Here is an 18,238-nt window from a genome sequence, read left to right as displayed (position 1 = left end):
CCATACCCAAGAAAGCTTATTTGTTGTCTTTCTTTAGCAGGCTTTATCACAGGATAATGAAACTAAAATGTAAAGCACGTCGATGTTTATCATTGTTTTCTTGCAATTGTGTGAGTCATTTGACCAATTATGTGAATTTCAAACTAAGTAAAGATGTTGAGAAAAATCTAGGACCTACTCAATACAACACTGATCATCATGAAGTAATAATTAGACCTTTTATGCAAAATCGTAGACTTTCTCAAAGTCGTTCGCTTGGTTTTCTGGTCTGGTGTGGTAGGACCCGGCACGTCACTTGATGTGATTCGCTGCAAGGGAAACAAGTCGAGCTTTCGCTCGCTCGCACTTCGCGCTCCGCGCTTCGCGCTCACAGTCGCGCTACGCGCTCAAAAGCTCGACTATTTTGTTATTACAAAAAAAGTATAAGAGAGTAGAATAAAACTGCAATAATACTGTAGTTTTTTCAAGGGCCCCAGAGCTCCGAGAGCGCGCGCGCGAAATGTAGGAGGGGTGCATTAGGACGAGAAGGGCTCAATGTGTAATGTCCCTCATGCTTTCTGTAGCTGGTTTTACTTCAACCTGATTATTAAAGAAGAAAATCGAAAACAAAGATGAAGCTGAAATTCGCAAACCTGTTCAGTCATTTACTGAAAGAAAAACTAACATTACGGGTCATGACGTTAAGCCTTAAACCTTCTCTCCTTTGTTCTTCCTTTATCAGGTGAACTCGAAGGTGAACTTAAAGAACCCACACTACTGTTCGAGAAGAGAAGGGTACATTTTCCTGGTTGTGAGGTCTAGCTCTACCTCTGTCATCCGGCTTTACGTATCACAAATAATCATACAGTGAGCTTATAAATGGACCGACAGTGGAAGCCCGTGGTGCCATTGTATACTGAAGTCCGAACTTTCTGTTTATATGTAAATGTAAAAATGACATGTACTGTACATGTTGTCCTGTCATCAATTCTGGTCGCATTCGGAAAAATTAACAAAATTTCCCACCCTTGGGTGAACTTTGCTATCGAATTCCTCTCTACACGACCTGACGAATCCCCGACAACCGCACTTAGCTGGAAGAGGCGGGATGGGCATGCTTAGAGTTAACTGAGTTATACGCTGCATATATATGTACCAATGCGCAAACTCTGCTTTTGTACTGGATTATTAATTTCACCCCGTTTTCAGTACTATTATTTAGCTATTATTTATCTTAACACTTTTAAACATGAAAATTAGCAATGTCTATGGATATTTGGCGAATCAGATATCTCATGCCTGGCCATAACACTTGAGTTTTCCCAATGTATGATATCCTTCTTCACTTGAGCTATCAAAGTCTGCCAGTCTGATCTGTGACACAGGAAGAGCAGACTTAGCTGTTAGTAGACCGCTGTCCTCTCTCCAGCCACTACCACCGTTGTAACAGTTACACTTTTTTCTGCTACTAGAGCAAGAATTTGCTACTCCGCATGCGCACGTGTTAACTGATCCACCTGCGCCTCCCCAGTACTTCATTTTCCTTCCATCACGTGACACCCACCAGGCAACTGACTCCGGTATAAAGGCTACAGCATTATTACACTCAAACCTGATAAACTGCTCACAGTTCTTTGAGACTCGAGTTAGTGCCGCCAATTGAGCTGTGCTAACTCCAGTGTAAGATACATCTTTTCTGTAACATCCAGGAGTCACACCACACTCAGGGATATTGGCAACATGAGTTCTACTCTCGCTGTCGTGACTTATGACTGTTACGCCAACTCCTCCCTTGTCACTCATGTCACAATACACACTGAACGGAGCCACGCCTCCTTTGCCATCAGGGTCAATAATATAATTACCTGAAGAGCTTCCACTGGGGCCTGATTTTATACTACTACAGGACATGGGTTTGAGCACTTCAACAGTAGATGATGCCATTATTGTCCGTTGATAATTTCTCGCTAAACATGTGTAGGATCCAGCGTCATTTGTGGTCACCTTCTTGAGAAGCAAAGTTCCGTTTGTGAAAATAACGTGAGTACGAGGAAGATATTTGTTGGTCCTCTTCCAGGTTATTTCTAGGGCTCCCTTGGCTTTGCAATTTAGCATCAGGTTGTTGTACACAAATGCGGCAACCTTTAAAGGAGGTGTCAGGGTAAATTTGAGCGTGTCAATCACTGTTATCACGGCCAAAGCTGAGTCTTCTCCAAGGAGATTCTTTACTGAGCATACGTAAGCCCCAGTATCCTTTTTAGTTACACTTAATATAGTCATGTTCCCATCGATCACTGCAGTCCTTCCTCTTGGTAATTGACCTAATGGTTTTTGCCACTTTATCGTTGGTATCGGCAGACCAGAAGCTTTGCACAGTAGGGTCACCTTTTCTCCTTCTTCAGCAATAATAGAGGAGGGCTTTTTTGTGATCAAGGCCGCAACTGAAAATAACAGACACAAAAACAAAAATGCAAACCAAAAAACGTTAAATCCCTCCTGGAGGAATTTCCTCTATTACAACTTAGTCGATCATCTTGATTTCAAGTACGTGGCCCACTTCAGTTTCTCTATTCCGCGTTTGTATGTAACCAGTGTAAAGCAACCGCACCCCTAAGGAGTCAAGCCTACGGTTAATTATGAATTAGGGCTGGATTTCATTAGTGACAGAGTCGAAGTTAGAGTTGCGATCAAAAGTGCAATGTAAAAATCTAATAGAAAGAGTGCTCCAATTTCGGTTGTAACTCCGTCAATTTCGAGCTCCTGATGAAAACCAAATTTTTAAGTCGCCAGCGGATCGGAAGCGGAAGAACTAAACGAATTAAGAATTTGTTCATACTTAGCGTGCGTATATCGAGTCATGGATGCACGCGGGAAGTTTGGAGAACACAAAAAATGCGTAAGAGTAGCTCGTGCGCAGAATTTGTTCATAGCGGCTCAATAGGACTTGTATAGGGCAAGCACGCGCGCTATGTTATAACATAAATTATTAAAAACTGAATCATTGGATAATGCAATTCTGGCATTTTGATTGGCTTAGCCGTTATGGTATATGAGCTCTTATACCATGCTCTCCATATATGGTCGGTGTACGCGACAGTTTAAAATTGGAAGCTAGCTGAGATTTTTTTTCGCGAAGGATAGAACGGCGCCCGAAGCAAATTGTTTTAATTGATTTCTTAGAATACTAGACATGCAATTTCATCGAAAGAAAAAAGACAAAAACAAACAAAAAAGCCACAAGAGCTTGTTTGAAAGTTTGCCCAAAAACACATGGAACTAAACTACCTTGACCAACTATGAAAGAAGACAAGTGTTGTTTCTTTATGATCGCGAAGCCATTCGCCGATCGAGTCACTCGCCGATAGATAACTGCGGCTTGCTTATCCGACATCAAGAATATAAATCACAAGTAACCAGCTACAAATACAGGCTATGCAGCCCATTCACTAGAGCAAGCGAGGCGGCAGTATAGCTTCTTTTCTCGTTCAGCAAAACCAGCTTGTGGCTTCAAACAATTTCATAACAAGCGACCGAAGTAATAGTTTTTCTCCGTTGTTCTTACTTTTATAACTGCCCCCAAAATCCAAATTCACAGTAATTTCGACAGCTGTCACTTGAAAATTCTTTTCCTTCACATTATCTGCCAGGTTTTTTTAGCCGTTCTGCTGTGTAAAATCCTAGAATCCCGATGAGATTTTAAAAAACTAATGTTCATCGCTACAATGTTTTGATTTTTCATTTATGCAGTCCAGGCGAGTCCGTTCGCGCGTTGACAGTTTTGATGGACGTGTGACATGTGAATAGCGGAAGTCCCTTGTCTTTTCCGGTTTGTTCTAGTCGGGGAGATTCAACGAGATTTTTAGAGCGTTTTTAATAAAACAATTATTCCACTCGCGCTTGTTGGATATGAGATGATTATAGCCAACTCGGCGCTACGCGCCTCGTTGACTATCTCTCATCTCATATCCAACGCGCCCTCGTGGAATAATTGTTAATTATACAATGATGTGAATGCTACGCGCGCTGTGATTGGTCGTTGCCCATGATCTATTAGCGTACAGATACATGGATGACATCACGGGAAAGTTGTTTTCTTTGTTTTATTCAACATGGCACGCGGTTTTGAAAATGTTTGTGAGATTATTTCGGATTGAGGCAAGTGAAAGCTTCGGAAAAAGTTTAGCTGGAGCTATTTACAAAGAAGAAAAATGGAGACACGGAGACCAAAAAAGCTATTGACTACTTGACAATGCCTAAACTACAAGAAATCTTCACAACAGTTGCCATCGTGTGTCTACGCTACGAGAGACTCGCTGTTTTGCAAAATGTTTTCGCTATTATTCTTCTTTGAGCAAGAAAAGACGGTGAAAAACTTTTCGAAGAAACTGTACACAAGTAAGATAAAGCAGAAGCTAAGGTGAAAAGTTGGGTTTGGGACTTAAAAAATGCCTAAACTAGCGCAAATCCGCAAAAGGTCAAGCGGTTCGAGGCAGGTATGTGTATCGGTCTTTTTCTTTTCTGATCATTGTATAAAACAAATAGATTCCATGTTGCCGTGGGTCTGTTCAGTAATAGATCACAGAGGACGTCAGTAATAGATCCCAGAGGACGTCAAAATGTGGTAAAAACGGCTCGTGTACCACTTCTTTGTTTTTACGACATTTTGACGTCATCTGTGATCTTTTACTGAACAGACGCACGGCAACATGGAATCTATTTGTTAAACTGAGAATGGAAACAAGAGGGCCACAAGGAAAAATACAAGGATGCCACTGCGCATCTTTCAGAGTAGTGGAGGAGGGACCGGTTACGCCGGTTCTTTGCGGGGGAATTTCATTAACTTGCGGGGGAATAAATTAACGCAAATGACGTCATGCATCTCATTAAGAGAGGATGATGTCATAGTTTAAATTAATGCCGATGACGTCATGCATTCCTTTAAGATAGGATGATGTCATAATTTATTTTTAGCTGGCTGACGTCATGCATGTCATATAGATGGGATGATGTCACAGTTTATTTGTAGCTGGCAAGGAGCAAGTGACGTCAGAATTTCCTAGAGTTGACGTCATCAAAAAATGTTGAGATCATAATCTATAAACAGAAAAGTGATTTTTATATAATTAGCTATTTGCTACAGTCTTCTGATTAGATATTGTTTGCTATAGTCTTCTGATTGGATATTGTAGAAACTGTCATGTGTTCAAAATAAAAGCGGGCAAATTTTGAAGGTGTTATCTTTGCAGATTATACTAAATGAAAAATCTTTTATCATTAAATTATTTTCACTAAAAATCGGGTATAAACAAAACCAAGACACGGAAGTTAACTGAAAAATCTTTACTTCAAAGGAAGGAAAAAGGAGAAGCGAAAAACTGCCTATCGAGCAAAAATGTCAATCTTTGTTTACTTGACTCTGTAGAAAGTATTGCACAGGGTATGAAAATTCTATAGAAAACAACAGGTGGTTCTAAAGTAAACCTTAACTCTTTTGGTTCTTAAATAAACCCCATTCTTGTTCCTAATGAGTGGAAAGTCTATTTAGAAAAATAGGAATAAGAGGTGCGATCGCCTAGCAACACATGTCTTCTTAGTTAGCGCTAAAAATCGGATATATAACTAAACACACAACCACGCACATACAAAAAGTGGAGCTGAAAGCTCTCTACTTCAATTTTGACTCTCCATTGTAAAAGCGTTTTCTCCGTTCTATCTCGAGGAAACTCAACGCTTGGTGAGCTTATGGTCTTGTCAATTCACGCGCCGTTAGCGTTAGTCAGTTAATTATGCGGGTTAACAAGCCCAAAGTTGAATACAAATTAGTTCATCTCTACAGCTAGACCTAAGGGAGCACCTTGACTTGTTACTGTAACAGCACAAACAATTGATAACTTAACAAGGATCAATTTAAACACGCCACAAATAAATTGACAAGACAGGAGATACAGTTTTAAAACCTTTATTGAAAACCAGTGACGATTTGGAAGGGGATGGAAATTAATCTAACTCAAAATTTCTTATGCCGATGTTCTTATGCCTCTGTTTGCCATGAGTATTATGATCATCCAAATAATTTACAAATTGAATCCGACGCCTTTTGCGCTTCGGGACTTGTGATGGGGTTTCTACTGTGGAAGGAGGGGTCAGGAAAGCAGGATTTAAGGTTAGAGGTTGGGTGGAGCTTTCGTTTTCAGGTTTTTGTAAGATAGCCGCTTCTGTTAATTTAGGTGTTGCGTTGAAGGGGTTAATGGGAGTGGAGAATGCTGCCGTTGCGGTCAAAGAATCTTGTGTGCTTGATGTTAAGTCTGGAACAGTGCTTTCTTCCGGTCGGGTTCTTGTATTTAATTGTTCTTTAAAAGCCAGGTATCTGTTTTGCAACCGAGAGTATGTCTTAGCTTTTTCATCGTCCAGAAGATCGTTTCGAGAAAGCAAGTCATCCATGTTGCCCTGTATTTCTTGCATAGCTGGAAGAAGTGGGACAGGCGAAAGATTTTGCTGCTTTAGATATTTTAAAAGCTCGTGAGGAATATTTTCTTGAAACACTGCTTGGTTAAAACCTTCTTCACTGGGCAGGACGTTTGTTCGCAGTCGACAATTGTCTTGGGTAGTAGTTTTCAGATCAATCAGCAGATAACCAAAAGGTCTTTTTACAGCCTCCTCGTACCGACTTAAAAAGAAATCAGTTTGTCCGGGATACATTTGCTTGGCAAGAGTCAAGATTTGCAATTTGTCTCGTGGGTTCTTGAATAACACCAAATAATGGCTTTTTAGGTTTATGCTGCGACTACCTTTCCCCCGGTGAAATAGATTCCGCACGATATAAATCACGCTTAGATTGCGATGATGAGAACCACGAGTAAAGAGCTTCACAATTCGCTTGTCTTTATTGGCGTCAATCATTTGATCATCAAACACGATCAAATTCTGTTTGTTCACATCAAAATAGGAATCCTGCTCCAAAGCCGTGGGAATTCCCTTGACGAATTCAATGTGTGGCATGGCGACTAGCATTTCTGTATCCGCAGGCTTCCATTGTGAATAACACCAAACAATCCTCTCCGGGGGAGGGTAAATTGTCTCTGAAGCTTGTTGCAATAGAGATCGAACCCAGGCCGTTTTTCCTGAGCCGGTCATTCCGGCAATCATGGAGGTAAAAGGATGCTCGAATCGAAACCGCTGACATTTCTGTGAAAACAGAGCTGTTTGAAATGGTGTGAGACCAACATTGTGGTGTTTAGACATAACGTGCCTTTGCATGCTATCCTTTCTACTAAACGATTTTTCGCAAACGGAACAGAACCAACTCATGTCAGCTCCTCAGGAGCAGAATGTAGACTGAGAAAATGATAGCATAATGCGCATTGATATAGTTTTGAAGGCTATAAAATTCAATAGTTTTCCTCCACCGCCACCACATTTCTATTGTTTTCCCTTTACCACCACCACCACCGCCACCACATTTCTATTGCCTTCCCTCCACCACCACCACCGCCACCACATTTCTATTGTTTTCCCTTCACCACCACCACCGCCACCACATTTCCATTGTTTTTCCCCACGACAGTCAATAAAAGACTGCAAACTACAATCATAAGTTCAGTTTCTCGCAATAGGGAACTTAAGAACCACGACGACGACTTTGTCGACGACGACCGGAAGTGAGATACCGTGCACTGCGCGTCGACGACGCCAAACACAGTAGAGTCACGTCGTCCTGCAGTCCACAAGCTTCGACAGGTATAACTCCCTGTTTTTAAGCGATTTTTCAAGGGCTTTGTATTTTTTCACCTCGTAAATCCAGGTATCCTTTCTTTTTTCTGCTAACAAGCGATGTTGATTGAAAATTTGACTGATGAATTGTGTTTACTTCGAAGACAACACTGAGCTGTGCAGGCCGAGCGAGCGAACTCGTAAGTGACAAATTTATTTGTACGTATTTAGGTCAGGCAAATCATATATCTTTAATATACAGGAAATGAACTTTATATAAAAAACAGCTATCGCATCGGAATGTCCCTTTTTCCAAATCTAAACTCTGACAGACAATCGGACTCGGTCATGTCATTCAGGTTGAAAGTTGAATAACCTTCGTACGGAAAGCAGAGATTTTTCCATTCGAAAAGGTCAGACAACACTAAAAATTGTTCGTCGTCAATGAAAGTAGACGTACGGCTTATAAAATAAGATCTTGCATCGTCTTAAAAGACGCCTTTGCGAAAAAACTTTGTTGCGAACGAACCTCACAGTTGTACTACTTCTACATGTTTGTTTACATTCAGTGTCGTCGTCGTCGACCTACCGATCGACTGCATCTTAAGTTTCCTTTTTCCCGCCGAAACTGACGTTCTCGTTCCAGTCCTTTCCCAGTCAACAGACGTCGTCGTCGTGAACTTCGTCGTGGTTCTTAAGTTCCCTAATGTCTCAAGTTGTCAAGAACAATCGTGGTTTTCTTCAATTCTTAGCTGTTTGTCCAGCTCATCAGCGACAGTTTCTTTTACGGACAGCCAGTCCACAACAACTACATCCATTAGTCCAAGTCTTATACAATATACTTAAGGAATACATTCTTATCCCCGAAGAAAATTAGCGGAACGTGTTGCCATATAAGGATGCTCTAGTAAACCTAGCAGAAGCAAATGTCCCTTACCAAACAAAGAAGCGAATCATTGTACAAGAGGGTGATGGTTTTATTCAAGACCTATTGGTACCTGCTGTTACAAGTCTAGGATTTTTGATGCTATAAAAGAGGAAACGAAACTATAAGTTACTCATTTGAAGCTACGGTCTGTCACGGGTACTCATCAAAATGAAGAGAAAGATAGATTTGGTTGAAGAAGAACACGAGAGTGAACATGAAGAAAACGAATGTTCTGGTGATGAAAGCGAGGATGAAGGACCAAGAATAAAAGAAGAACCAAGAATAAAAGATGTTTTGAGTCATCTTTCCCGAGCAGTGTCGGAAAAGCGTGCTTCCGATTTGTTGCATAGTATGGCCGCGTCCAAAGATATTCTTTTCTAGACTCCCAGCGGACAATTACTACGAAATAAACGCACTATTTCCGTCACAAACATCGCTGAGCTAGTTGAGTATGTGTTACTCCCACATAACAATGAGGTTACCAAGCCCCATGCGTTGAATACGTTTCTAGATGGACTTGCAAAGTTAGGAATCGATAAAGGATTAATCAAGAACAAAAAGTTGTTAAGTGATTTAATAGAAAAGGAAAAAGGCTACCGAAATGTAGAAAATACATCCGATAATGAGATTAATAATGAGGAGAGTTCATCGGATATTGAAAATCAGGAGGAGGAGGAGGAAGTGGCTTCTGAGAATGGCGTTGAAACTGAAGGCACCCAAGAGAGCGACAACGACACTGAAAAAGATAGTGAGGAAACAGAAAGTAGTAGCCCTGAAACATCCACCACCTTTCACTCTAAAAGTCCCTGTGAGCATTGCGAAAACTCTAATGTGTACTCCACATTGATCATGAAATGTCCTAAATGCTTTTGGCACGTTAACTACAAGATTTGTCCTATATGCGATCACCAGATCCCCGAGGAGAGAAAACACATCCAAGAGGGCTTTCTTCGGTGTCACGATTGTGGATTAATTACACAAAAAAACGCCAAGACGTTGGAAACCAATTTTTCTTCACCTTCTAAAGAGGAGAACGAAGAGGAGGTCTAATTTCCATCCCTTCCAAATCGCTGTTTATTTGACTATTTTTGTCACTGGTTTTCAATAAAGTTTTTAAAACTGTATCTCCTGTCTTGTCAATTTATTTGTGGCGCGTGTTTAGATTGATCCTTGTTAAGTTATTAATTGTTTGTGCTTTTACAATAATAAGTCAAGGTGCTCCCTTAGGTCTAGCTGTAGAGATGAACTAATTTGTATTCAACTTTGGGCTTGTTAACCCGCATAATTAACTGACTAACGCTAACGACGCGTGAATTGACAAGACCATAAGCTCACCAAGCGTTGAGTTTCCTCGAGATACAACGGAGAAAACGCTTTTGCAATGGTGAGTCAAAATTGAAGTAGAGAGCTTTCAGCTCCACTTTTTGTATATGTGTGTGTGTGTTTTGTTATATATCCGATTTTTAGCGCTAACTAAGAAGACATGTGTTGCTAGGCGATCGCACCTCTTATTCCTATTTTTCTAAATAGACTTTCCACTCATTAGGAACAAGAATGGGGTTTATTTAAGAACCAAAAGAGTTAAGGTTTACTTTAGAACCACCTGTTGTTTTCTATAGAATTTTCATACCCTGTGCAATACTTTCTACAGAGTCAAGTAAACAAAGATTGACATGTTTGCTCAATAGGCAGTTTTTCGCTTCGCTGAGCTTCGACCTCGTTTTCATGTTTTGCCTGAAAAATTTGAACGATTTCGCATTCGCTTAACCTCCTTTTTCCTTCTTTTGAAGTAAAGATTTTTCAATTAACTTCCGTGTCTTGGTTTTGTTTATACCCGATTTTTAGTGAAAATAATTTAATGATAAAAGATTTTTCATTTAGTATAATCTGCAAAGATAACACCTTCAAAATTTGCCCGTTTTTATTTTGAACACATGACAGTTTCTACAATATCCAATCAGAAGACTATAGCAAACAATATCTAATCAGAAAGACTGTAGCAAATAGCTAATTATATAAAAATCACTTTTCTGTTTATAGATCATGATCTCAACATTTTTTGATGACGTCAACTCTAGGAAATTCTGACGTCACTTGCTCCTTGCCAGCTACAAATAAACTGTGACATCATCCCATCTATATGACATGCATGACGTCAGCCAGCTAAAAATAAATTATGACATCATCCTATCTTAATGGAATGCATGACGTCAACGGCATTAATTTAAACTATGACATCATCCTCTCTTAATGAGATGCATGACGTCATTTGCGTTAATTTATTCCCCCGCAAGTTAATGAAATTCCCCCGCAAAGAACCGGTGTAACCGGTCCCTCCTCCACTACTTTTCAGTTTACCCCAATAAAGTTGGTGTTGCTGTTGTTGTTGTTGTTGTTGTTGTCGTCATTGTTGTTGTTGTGGCATTGGGAATGGTTTCTTTTTTCTTTTCTGCTTGGGACTCGTTTTAAGAAACTCTGAACTCGACCTCGAGTCCAACTTCGCTCCCAGGGTTCTCTCCTAACCGTCCCTACCTAAGTGAGAGAGAGGAGATTACAAATAAACGACTTAGAGGAAGGGCAGATTAGTGCGAGATTTGTCTCTATTGAACGTAACCAGGTTAGTTGAAAGTGTGGCTTTGAAATAAATGAGTCTCAAAGGTCATTTTTTATACAGTTCATGGGAACAAGTTAAACCAAAATCTTGTTGAAAAAAGTGTACGGAATCCTCTCCTCTTGCTCCTTTCGGACGAGAAAAAGAGAACCCTGGGAACAAGGTTGGACGGAGTCATAATTAGTGCGATGCGAAAGAAGAAAATGAAAACATCCTCATTTAACATTGCAATTCCTGTGAGCTTATAATGACACTGCTTAGTACGACTCCGATTATTGATTGACTTTGGGTCAAGTGCTCCTATCACCCCGACTACCATTCTGACTACGTTGCTACAAAAAAACAAGGGGCTAGACTTTCAACACGTTTTATCACGACCCTAATTTGAAGCTCGGCATTCAGGATTTTAAAGCAAAATCGGGCAAGATTTGGGATTGAAAGCATGCGTGCCAGTTAGAATATCTAAAATAACTGTCGGGATGACGGGATTGCACGAAATTTTGGATCGGGATTACGGGATTGAAGAACCCTATTAGGGACCCTCATGTCAAGAAGAGAGAATCTTGGCTTAAAAACTTTGTTCTAGGTTTGACTGCGAAATTCAACCCAACACGGCTACCAATATCTAAAGACAAACTTATGGAAGAAAACGCTTAAAAAGAAATATATCTTGACGACGACTGCAGAAAAATGCAAGCCATACAGTTTATTTGCATTGTTCCCATGATTGAATTTTGTCCTGTGATAATCCTAATCTTCTCTTAACAACCTCTGGGCTGTTAGTGGTATCGGGAACAAGATTTTCGTAAACAGCCTCAACGGTATACCTTATAAGAGCCTCTAAGTTCTTCAGAAGATAAATATGTACCTACCCTCGTTAGTAATGTAACAGTATTCACCTTGTTTAAATGTATGACAGTAAGAGAAAATGACGGTGAATTAAGACTTCAATGGAAAATAAATACAAGAAATTTACCTTGAACAGTCACTGTGGCTGCTGAGGTCACGACTCCAAGAATATTTTTTGCCCTACACGTGTACATTCCTCCATCTTGTGACGTCACATCTCTTATCAAAAGGCCACCACGTGATTGCATGATTCGTTTGTCGGCGGGAAGACTGGAATTTTCTTTCAGCCACGTGACCCGGGGCACTGGATTTCCCTTAACCTCACACTGCAGTGACGCTATACCAGTTTCGTTCACCACCATGGATATCGGAGGTGACACAATCGAAGGATCTGAGATGGATTCACCAGGATCACCCTTGGGTCCTTGAGGGCCTTGATCGCCTCTAAGTCCAGGAGGCCCCTGATCTCCTTGAGAACCTCTCGGTCCGTGTGGTCCCTGGGGCCCAGCTGGTCCATGTTTGCCTGGGGGACCTGGCCTTCCTCGTCTTCCCCTGACTCCCTTTGGGCAATGCGCCATGCAGGCCAGGTTACTTATCGCCAGTTTAACTTCCCTTTTTATGTCCTCTCTACTAATGATCTCACTGACGTTTGATTTCTTGTTTACATTGTTGGCGTTGCGTTTGTGACGAATTTGTATTTCTGCAACTGAGGGATAATTTATGTCACTCTCATGATCTCTCAGTGAAAGAATGTTTTGGTCGATTCAATTACCCCCTGTAACAACTGAAACTAAATTATGCAGTAACATAGCTTACAACACTGCTTCAAGACAAACTTTTTTCTATATTGGACTGCATGCCATATATTTTCATGGTCTAAAAAGAATAGAACATTCTAATCAACAAATACTGAAATTGAAGAGCCATATCTTACGCTTTGTCACGGCGTTAGGTTTCAGCCCTTCAAAAGAGAAAGGGAAATCTTCTCGATTTGTACCAAACTAGCTGAAACCGATACGCCAGAATGTCGTTTCTGATCAGTATTATGTACAATTAAAAAAATCAGTTCTTTTTGGAGTAAAAAAATAACGGCTTAGTTTCTGAATCTAACTATTGAGGGCATTGTTGAGGAGTTTAAAGTTTTGACAAAAAGGTCCATTGTGAGGCAACAGTTCGCACTCCAAGCCTGCGAGAATCAAACCAGTAAACCAAAGCACTCACCTTTACCAGTGTCACCACACAGCGCGGAGGCAATCGATTTATCGTTCACAGTGCCTCGTGGGTGAATGTTTTCTTCTCTCTGTTGAGTCAAGACTTGAAGCATTTTTCGATGAGCGTGAAGCTCGATCTCGACGTGAATCAATGCCACGAAGCAGGCAGCAAAAGATAAAACTATCGACGGAAACACTAGAGGGTTGTTGATCGGTCGCTTCTTCGTTTCCATTTCAACAACGCAGTCAATTGTGGTTATCAGGGGGCTTAAAGCCAGTCAGTTGAACTGGAACCAACTCTTGAACGCAGTTACGGCTGTTGTAGTTTAAAAGGATGTTTTTGCAGACGAGTCGTGCCTTGGGCCCTCTCTCTGACCCTTTTTCCGGCTATTAATACTGGCTGTCTTCCAAGTGGCTGAGGAGGCCTTTTGTGTAAACACGCTTAACCTTTTTATCCAATGAACTAAAGGAGGATATTCACTAATACTCATACGATATCTAACCTATATCACATTTATCATACTGAACTTAAACTTTTTTTTGTTTTCATTTGTCAGTGTTGTAACTCAGAGTCGAGTTTGCTGGGCTGGGTATTAGAACGCTCTGGGTATATAGAGCACTAAAGTAAGGCATCTAGCATTCGAAAGGGAAGGAGGAAGGAAATTTCACGCAGGCTAAGATATACTGTCAACCAACACCCTACCGTAAAACAACATCACGGAGATGAAAGTATGCAATTGAAAGGGCTGTTAAGCGAACTAAATAGTCTAAATAGTCTACCGTTGGACTGTTAACCAGCTACTGCATTCATAACATCCCTGAATATCATCTTGAAAACATCCCTTCGTTAAAAAGACTACACAGTGAAGTCTGAAACAAACTAAAACGATAGATTGATAGAAACAGAGCAAAAGTCTGATAAACAACGAAAATTATTTAACCGAACACACTCATTGTTCGCATTGAGTATTCGTTAATTTTACCCCGTTTTCACTTTACACCAAACGAGTCATTTGTTAAGATGGGCCCACGAAAAAGAAGAAACAAAATAAATAAGTAAATAAATAAATTCATTCATTATTAAATAACTAAAATATAACGAGGGGAGGGAGGGGATGCGCTTACTCAGGCATAATCGGGAATGGAGGGTAGGGTGGGTACGTTTTCTACCCTTTCACCAGTGGTAAGGTTTCTTCTTGGCCTTTAAAAGTTTCAAAATTTCGTTTAGTTTAGTTCAGTTTAGTTCATTTATCTACCAGGAAAAATTAAGACATTCAATACATTGCATGAAAAAAAATAATAATAATAGTTGAGGGTCTAAGGTGATGTAATTAAATTACATTAGTTAAAGTATTATAAATATTAATTTTTTGGCGCGGGGAAGCTCAAATTTAAATCGAAGAGGCTTATTACTATCAGCTCCCTCTCTTAATTAAGACTATATATAATAAACGACAGGCGAAATCATGTTGAAGTAAACAAACAACAAACAGCAAGCAAAACAACTGAATGAATGAATGAATGAATGAATGAATGATAATTTTATTTATACACGGTTAAAAACATCAGTCTAAGATAGAAAATTAATTAATAAGAATTCTCAAAAACTGTTTTACATATTTGCCGTGTGGGAGTACTGATCAGAAAACCATTTATGAGAACTTCTCTTACAGTCAAACCAGGCCAAGCGTTCCCTTCGCTAACGGACTAATAAATTCATTAATGGCAATTTTTTTCCATTCGTTGGTTCCGTAGTTTATTCACGAAATGAATAATGTAATAATAATGTATTTTGCAGTAATTTTTTTTGGCAAATCCAAAGGTGGATCTACATCATGAATCCATAAATCCAAGTCCGGATTTTTTAGATTCACAATCTGAAAGTTTTTTTGGGAGGGGTGGGATTTGAAAAAAGTATTTTTGACAAGCGGTACACAACATATGCCGTACATTGATGACATTGTAACTGAACCTATGCTGATGGCGCCTTAACTTTGAGCCATTAGTTACATATCATTCCATGTTTGTCATCTACTTACATTCGTAGACTGTTTTTAAACCCTGATACTTGTCATGGTTTTTGTACGTATGCAGTGTCTGCTTACGCTGCTTTTTCAAGTAATACTGGAAGTAAAAATTAAAATTATCGGCTTTTTTGTTATACTGACGTAACTTTAAGTGGCACAATATTAGTTTATCTCGATGTGCCCCTCTGCTCTTCTTCCTATATACAATGTGATTTAATATAAGTGCTGTAATGTTATATTGTACTTTTTTTTCCTTGTAAATTTTATTTGTTACTTTTTTATCATTGATATTTTTTTTTACCTTATATCCAATTCTGTACTATCATCTACTAAGCTTTGGAGAAACAAATAAAATGAAAAAATGAAAATGAAATGAGAAATTGACATTTCGGACAACAACTCCCTTCAGAAGAACCTCTCTCCTAGTATTGACCCCATCTCACAAGCAACCCTTTCTGAACATCTCATCTATACAAGGGAAAACCCTAACCCTAACCCCAACCCTAACTCTAAAACAGTATTCTAAAAAGATAGACCCCGACCCCGCATCTTACTGACACCCCTAAAAATGTAAAGCACGTCGCCAAGTTGACAGCGAAAAATTTATCATACGGAGAAAAGAAAGTTTAAACGGAATGGACTGGGGTAAGCTTATTGTTGTCGCTGTTGTATCACAATGTTTTCACCGTAGAGATTTCTTGTATTAATAATGTTTTTGAAAACCTTGGGTGACGTTTTATGTTGAGCTGCATCAAAAGACCGCAAACTGCTGTATTAACGTAGGAAATCTTTGCAATTATTTTGCCAAGCAAACATTTGTCAAGTCTCATTTACGACGTAATACACAGGAGCAAAATGTCACGACTTTGCAAGTTTTCCTTACCAAGCACATAAATTGACCGATTTTTCCGCCTTTAAAATGGTTTACTCCCCCAAGACCTTTTTAAAGAATTTATTTGAAATGTTAATTAACCTTACAAGTCCCAAATGGGTCCAAATGGTGTACGTGGTAAACAATCTTTAATTTGTTGGCTTGCTACATAGACACGTGCAGTACGAAAATCCAATCAGAAATTATTATGCAAATTAAAACGGTGCTCCGCACCATATTCAAAAATTGGTAACTTCAGTTTTGAGAGCTGGCGAAGGTTGCTCACGAAGAAGAAAAAAGACTCTCTCGTTTAAACTGCCTAGCCGTCTTTCTCAGCTTCACAAAGACGGCTAACTATGAACGAAGCAGTCTGGAATGTTAAAACCAGCGCATGAGGTAAATTATACTGTCTTGTTAAATTTATAATCAGTACGGCTGAAATATGTGGTCCGACGAGTCCAACTTAAAATTAAGTTATTTTAGTTGTCGAATGTTCTTGTTTTAAACTAATTAGTTCCGAGAGGAGACATAGCGGGTAGAAACGAAGCCAAATGCTCACTCAGTAAAATTTATTAGTTTTTTTTATTATTATTATTTTGAAAGCCCTGCGTATTTCCGTACATGTCGAACACGTGGCCCTCTCAAATACAAGCTTAGCTCAGTGGAGTCTTTGATAAAAAATTGGGCCCAGCAAATCATATTTTGCTATTCATGCAATTTCATACTGGTGACACAGACAAAGTAATTCACAATGAAAAACAGAAAATTTGATTCATTTTCTTTCCCCGGTACTATACTAGGCAACATGATAGCGAGAATATTTAATCTGAATTTAATCAGAATTTTCTATTACTTAAGGACAGCTAAAAATTTTTGGATGACCGTTCCATTCATGTGCAATTTTCAAAGCTTATCTAATAAGCTCCCTACGATTTTCTGAAGTTTTAATTTTTCACATTTCCACGCCAGGGTAGACTATTTTGCGAAGGAAAAAGGAAACCTAAAAATCTCGGATTCAAAAATGTGATGGAGAGAGGAATAAAAAATTTTTCACTTTCGTAATGCGCTAAATTGCATCTAAAATTTTCGGGACAATAATACTAAAGCCCTTGAAATTTCGAAAATGCTTAAGTTCCCCTAGGATAAACGAACAGGTACAAATTGTATAGCACCGCTTAGAATACATTTTAATGGTCTAAAAGTATTCTGGATAGTCTCAAAAAGTGTTCTCAATGCATTGGGGGGAAACCGTCGTTAGGTGCTCCTAAATAGAAGCTTGGACGGAAAGCTTCAAAGTTTGCCGAAGGTTTTTTTAATTTTTTCCCATGAATTTGAACTAACATTTATACTTAAAAGAATAAAGAAAAAGTACCTTGCACAGTAAAGTTAATTTGGGAGGATGGGAAAATGTGACTTCATTAGTTAGTACTTTGGTTGTCAACGTTTTTAGTTCGGCAATTTCAAACAACTCTTTTTGTAAACTCGCTTCTTGAGTTTTAGCTTCCTCGAGTACAACTACTAAACAGCTTTGGAAATTTATTGATGTCTTTCAGAAATTATTGATTTCTTACTGTCTTACGTTGAATGAGATTGCCCCTACATTCAAACAGGGTCGTGCAAAAAACGAACCGTAGTTAATTGAGTGAATTGACGAAACAAGATATGCATGCATGCAACTTTCCGTTTAGAATAAATTTAAACAGTCACATACGATTCATAATTAGACAAATTACGATATGTAAATAGATTGGAATCAATAATGACTTTTGACTTGCCATATAAAGTTGTAAACTAGTGATCAGTTTTCACATGAGTTGGATAGTTTTCATTATATTTAGCCAGATTTCGGCTTAATTGCCATGGTAAAAACCGGTTTGTACCAACCATTTGTAATCAAACCTTTTCCCTTCACCTTACCTTTTCACTGCATCACGCGCGATCTCTCGCGCGAATATATTGCAGCCGAGCCTGGATTGTTACCATGGCGACGAATATTACAATATACGATCCTTAATACAAATGGAAAAGATTCGAAAAGATCGTCAGCACAGC

At 39.3% G+C, this 18,238-nt stretch overlaps 1 protein-coding gene across 1 annotated transcript; it reads right to left on the bottom strand.

Annotated features, from left to right (window-relative positions):
• Window positions 1–675: 675 nt before the first annotated feature.
• LOC140944886 (uncharacterized) lies at window positions 676–13,563 on the bottom strand. Its single transcript, XM_073393987.1, has 3 exons — window positions 13,299–13,563; window positions 12,205–12,783; window positions 676–2,420 (listed from the first exon to the last, which is right to left on the bottom strand). Exons 1-3 carry the CDS (start codon window positions 13,519–13,521, stop codon window positions 1,273–1,275), a joined length of 1,950 nt encoding a protein of 649 aa, XP_073250088.1. The 5' UTR covers window positions 13,522–13,563; the 3' UTR covers window positions 676–1,272.
• Window positions 13,564–18,238: the final 4,675 nt, after the last annotated feature.

Source organism: Porites lutea, chromosome 7, assembly GCF_958299795.1.
Source record: "Porites lutea chromosome 7, jaPorLute2.1, whole genome shotgun sequence".
In the NCBI taxonomy this organism is placed as follows: domain Eukaryota; kingdom Metazoa; phylum Cnidaria; class Anthozoa; order Scleractinia; family Poritidae; genus Porites; species Porites lutea.
Note: the sequence above shows the minus strand (reverse complement) of the source record. Positions and strands in the feature narration are given on the sequence as shown.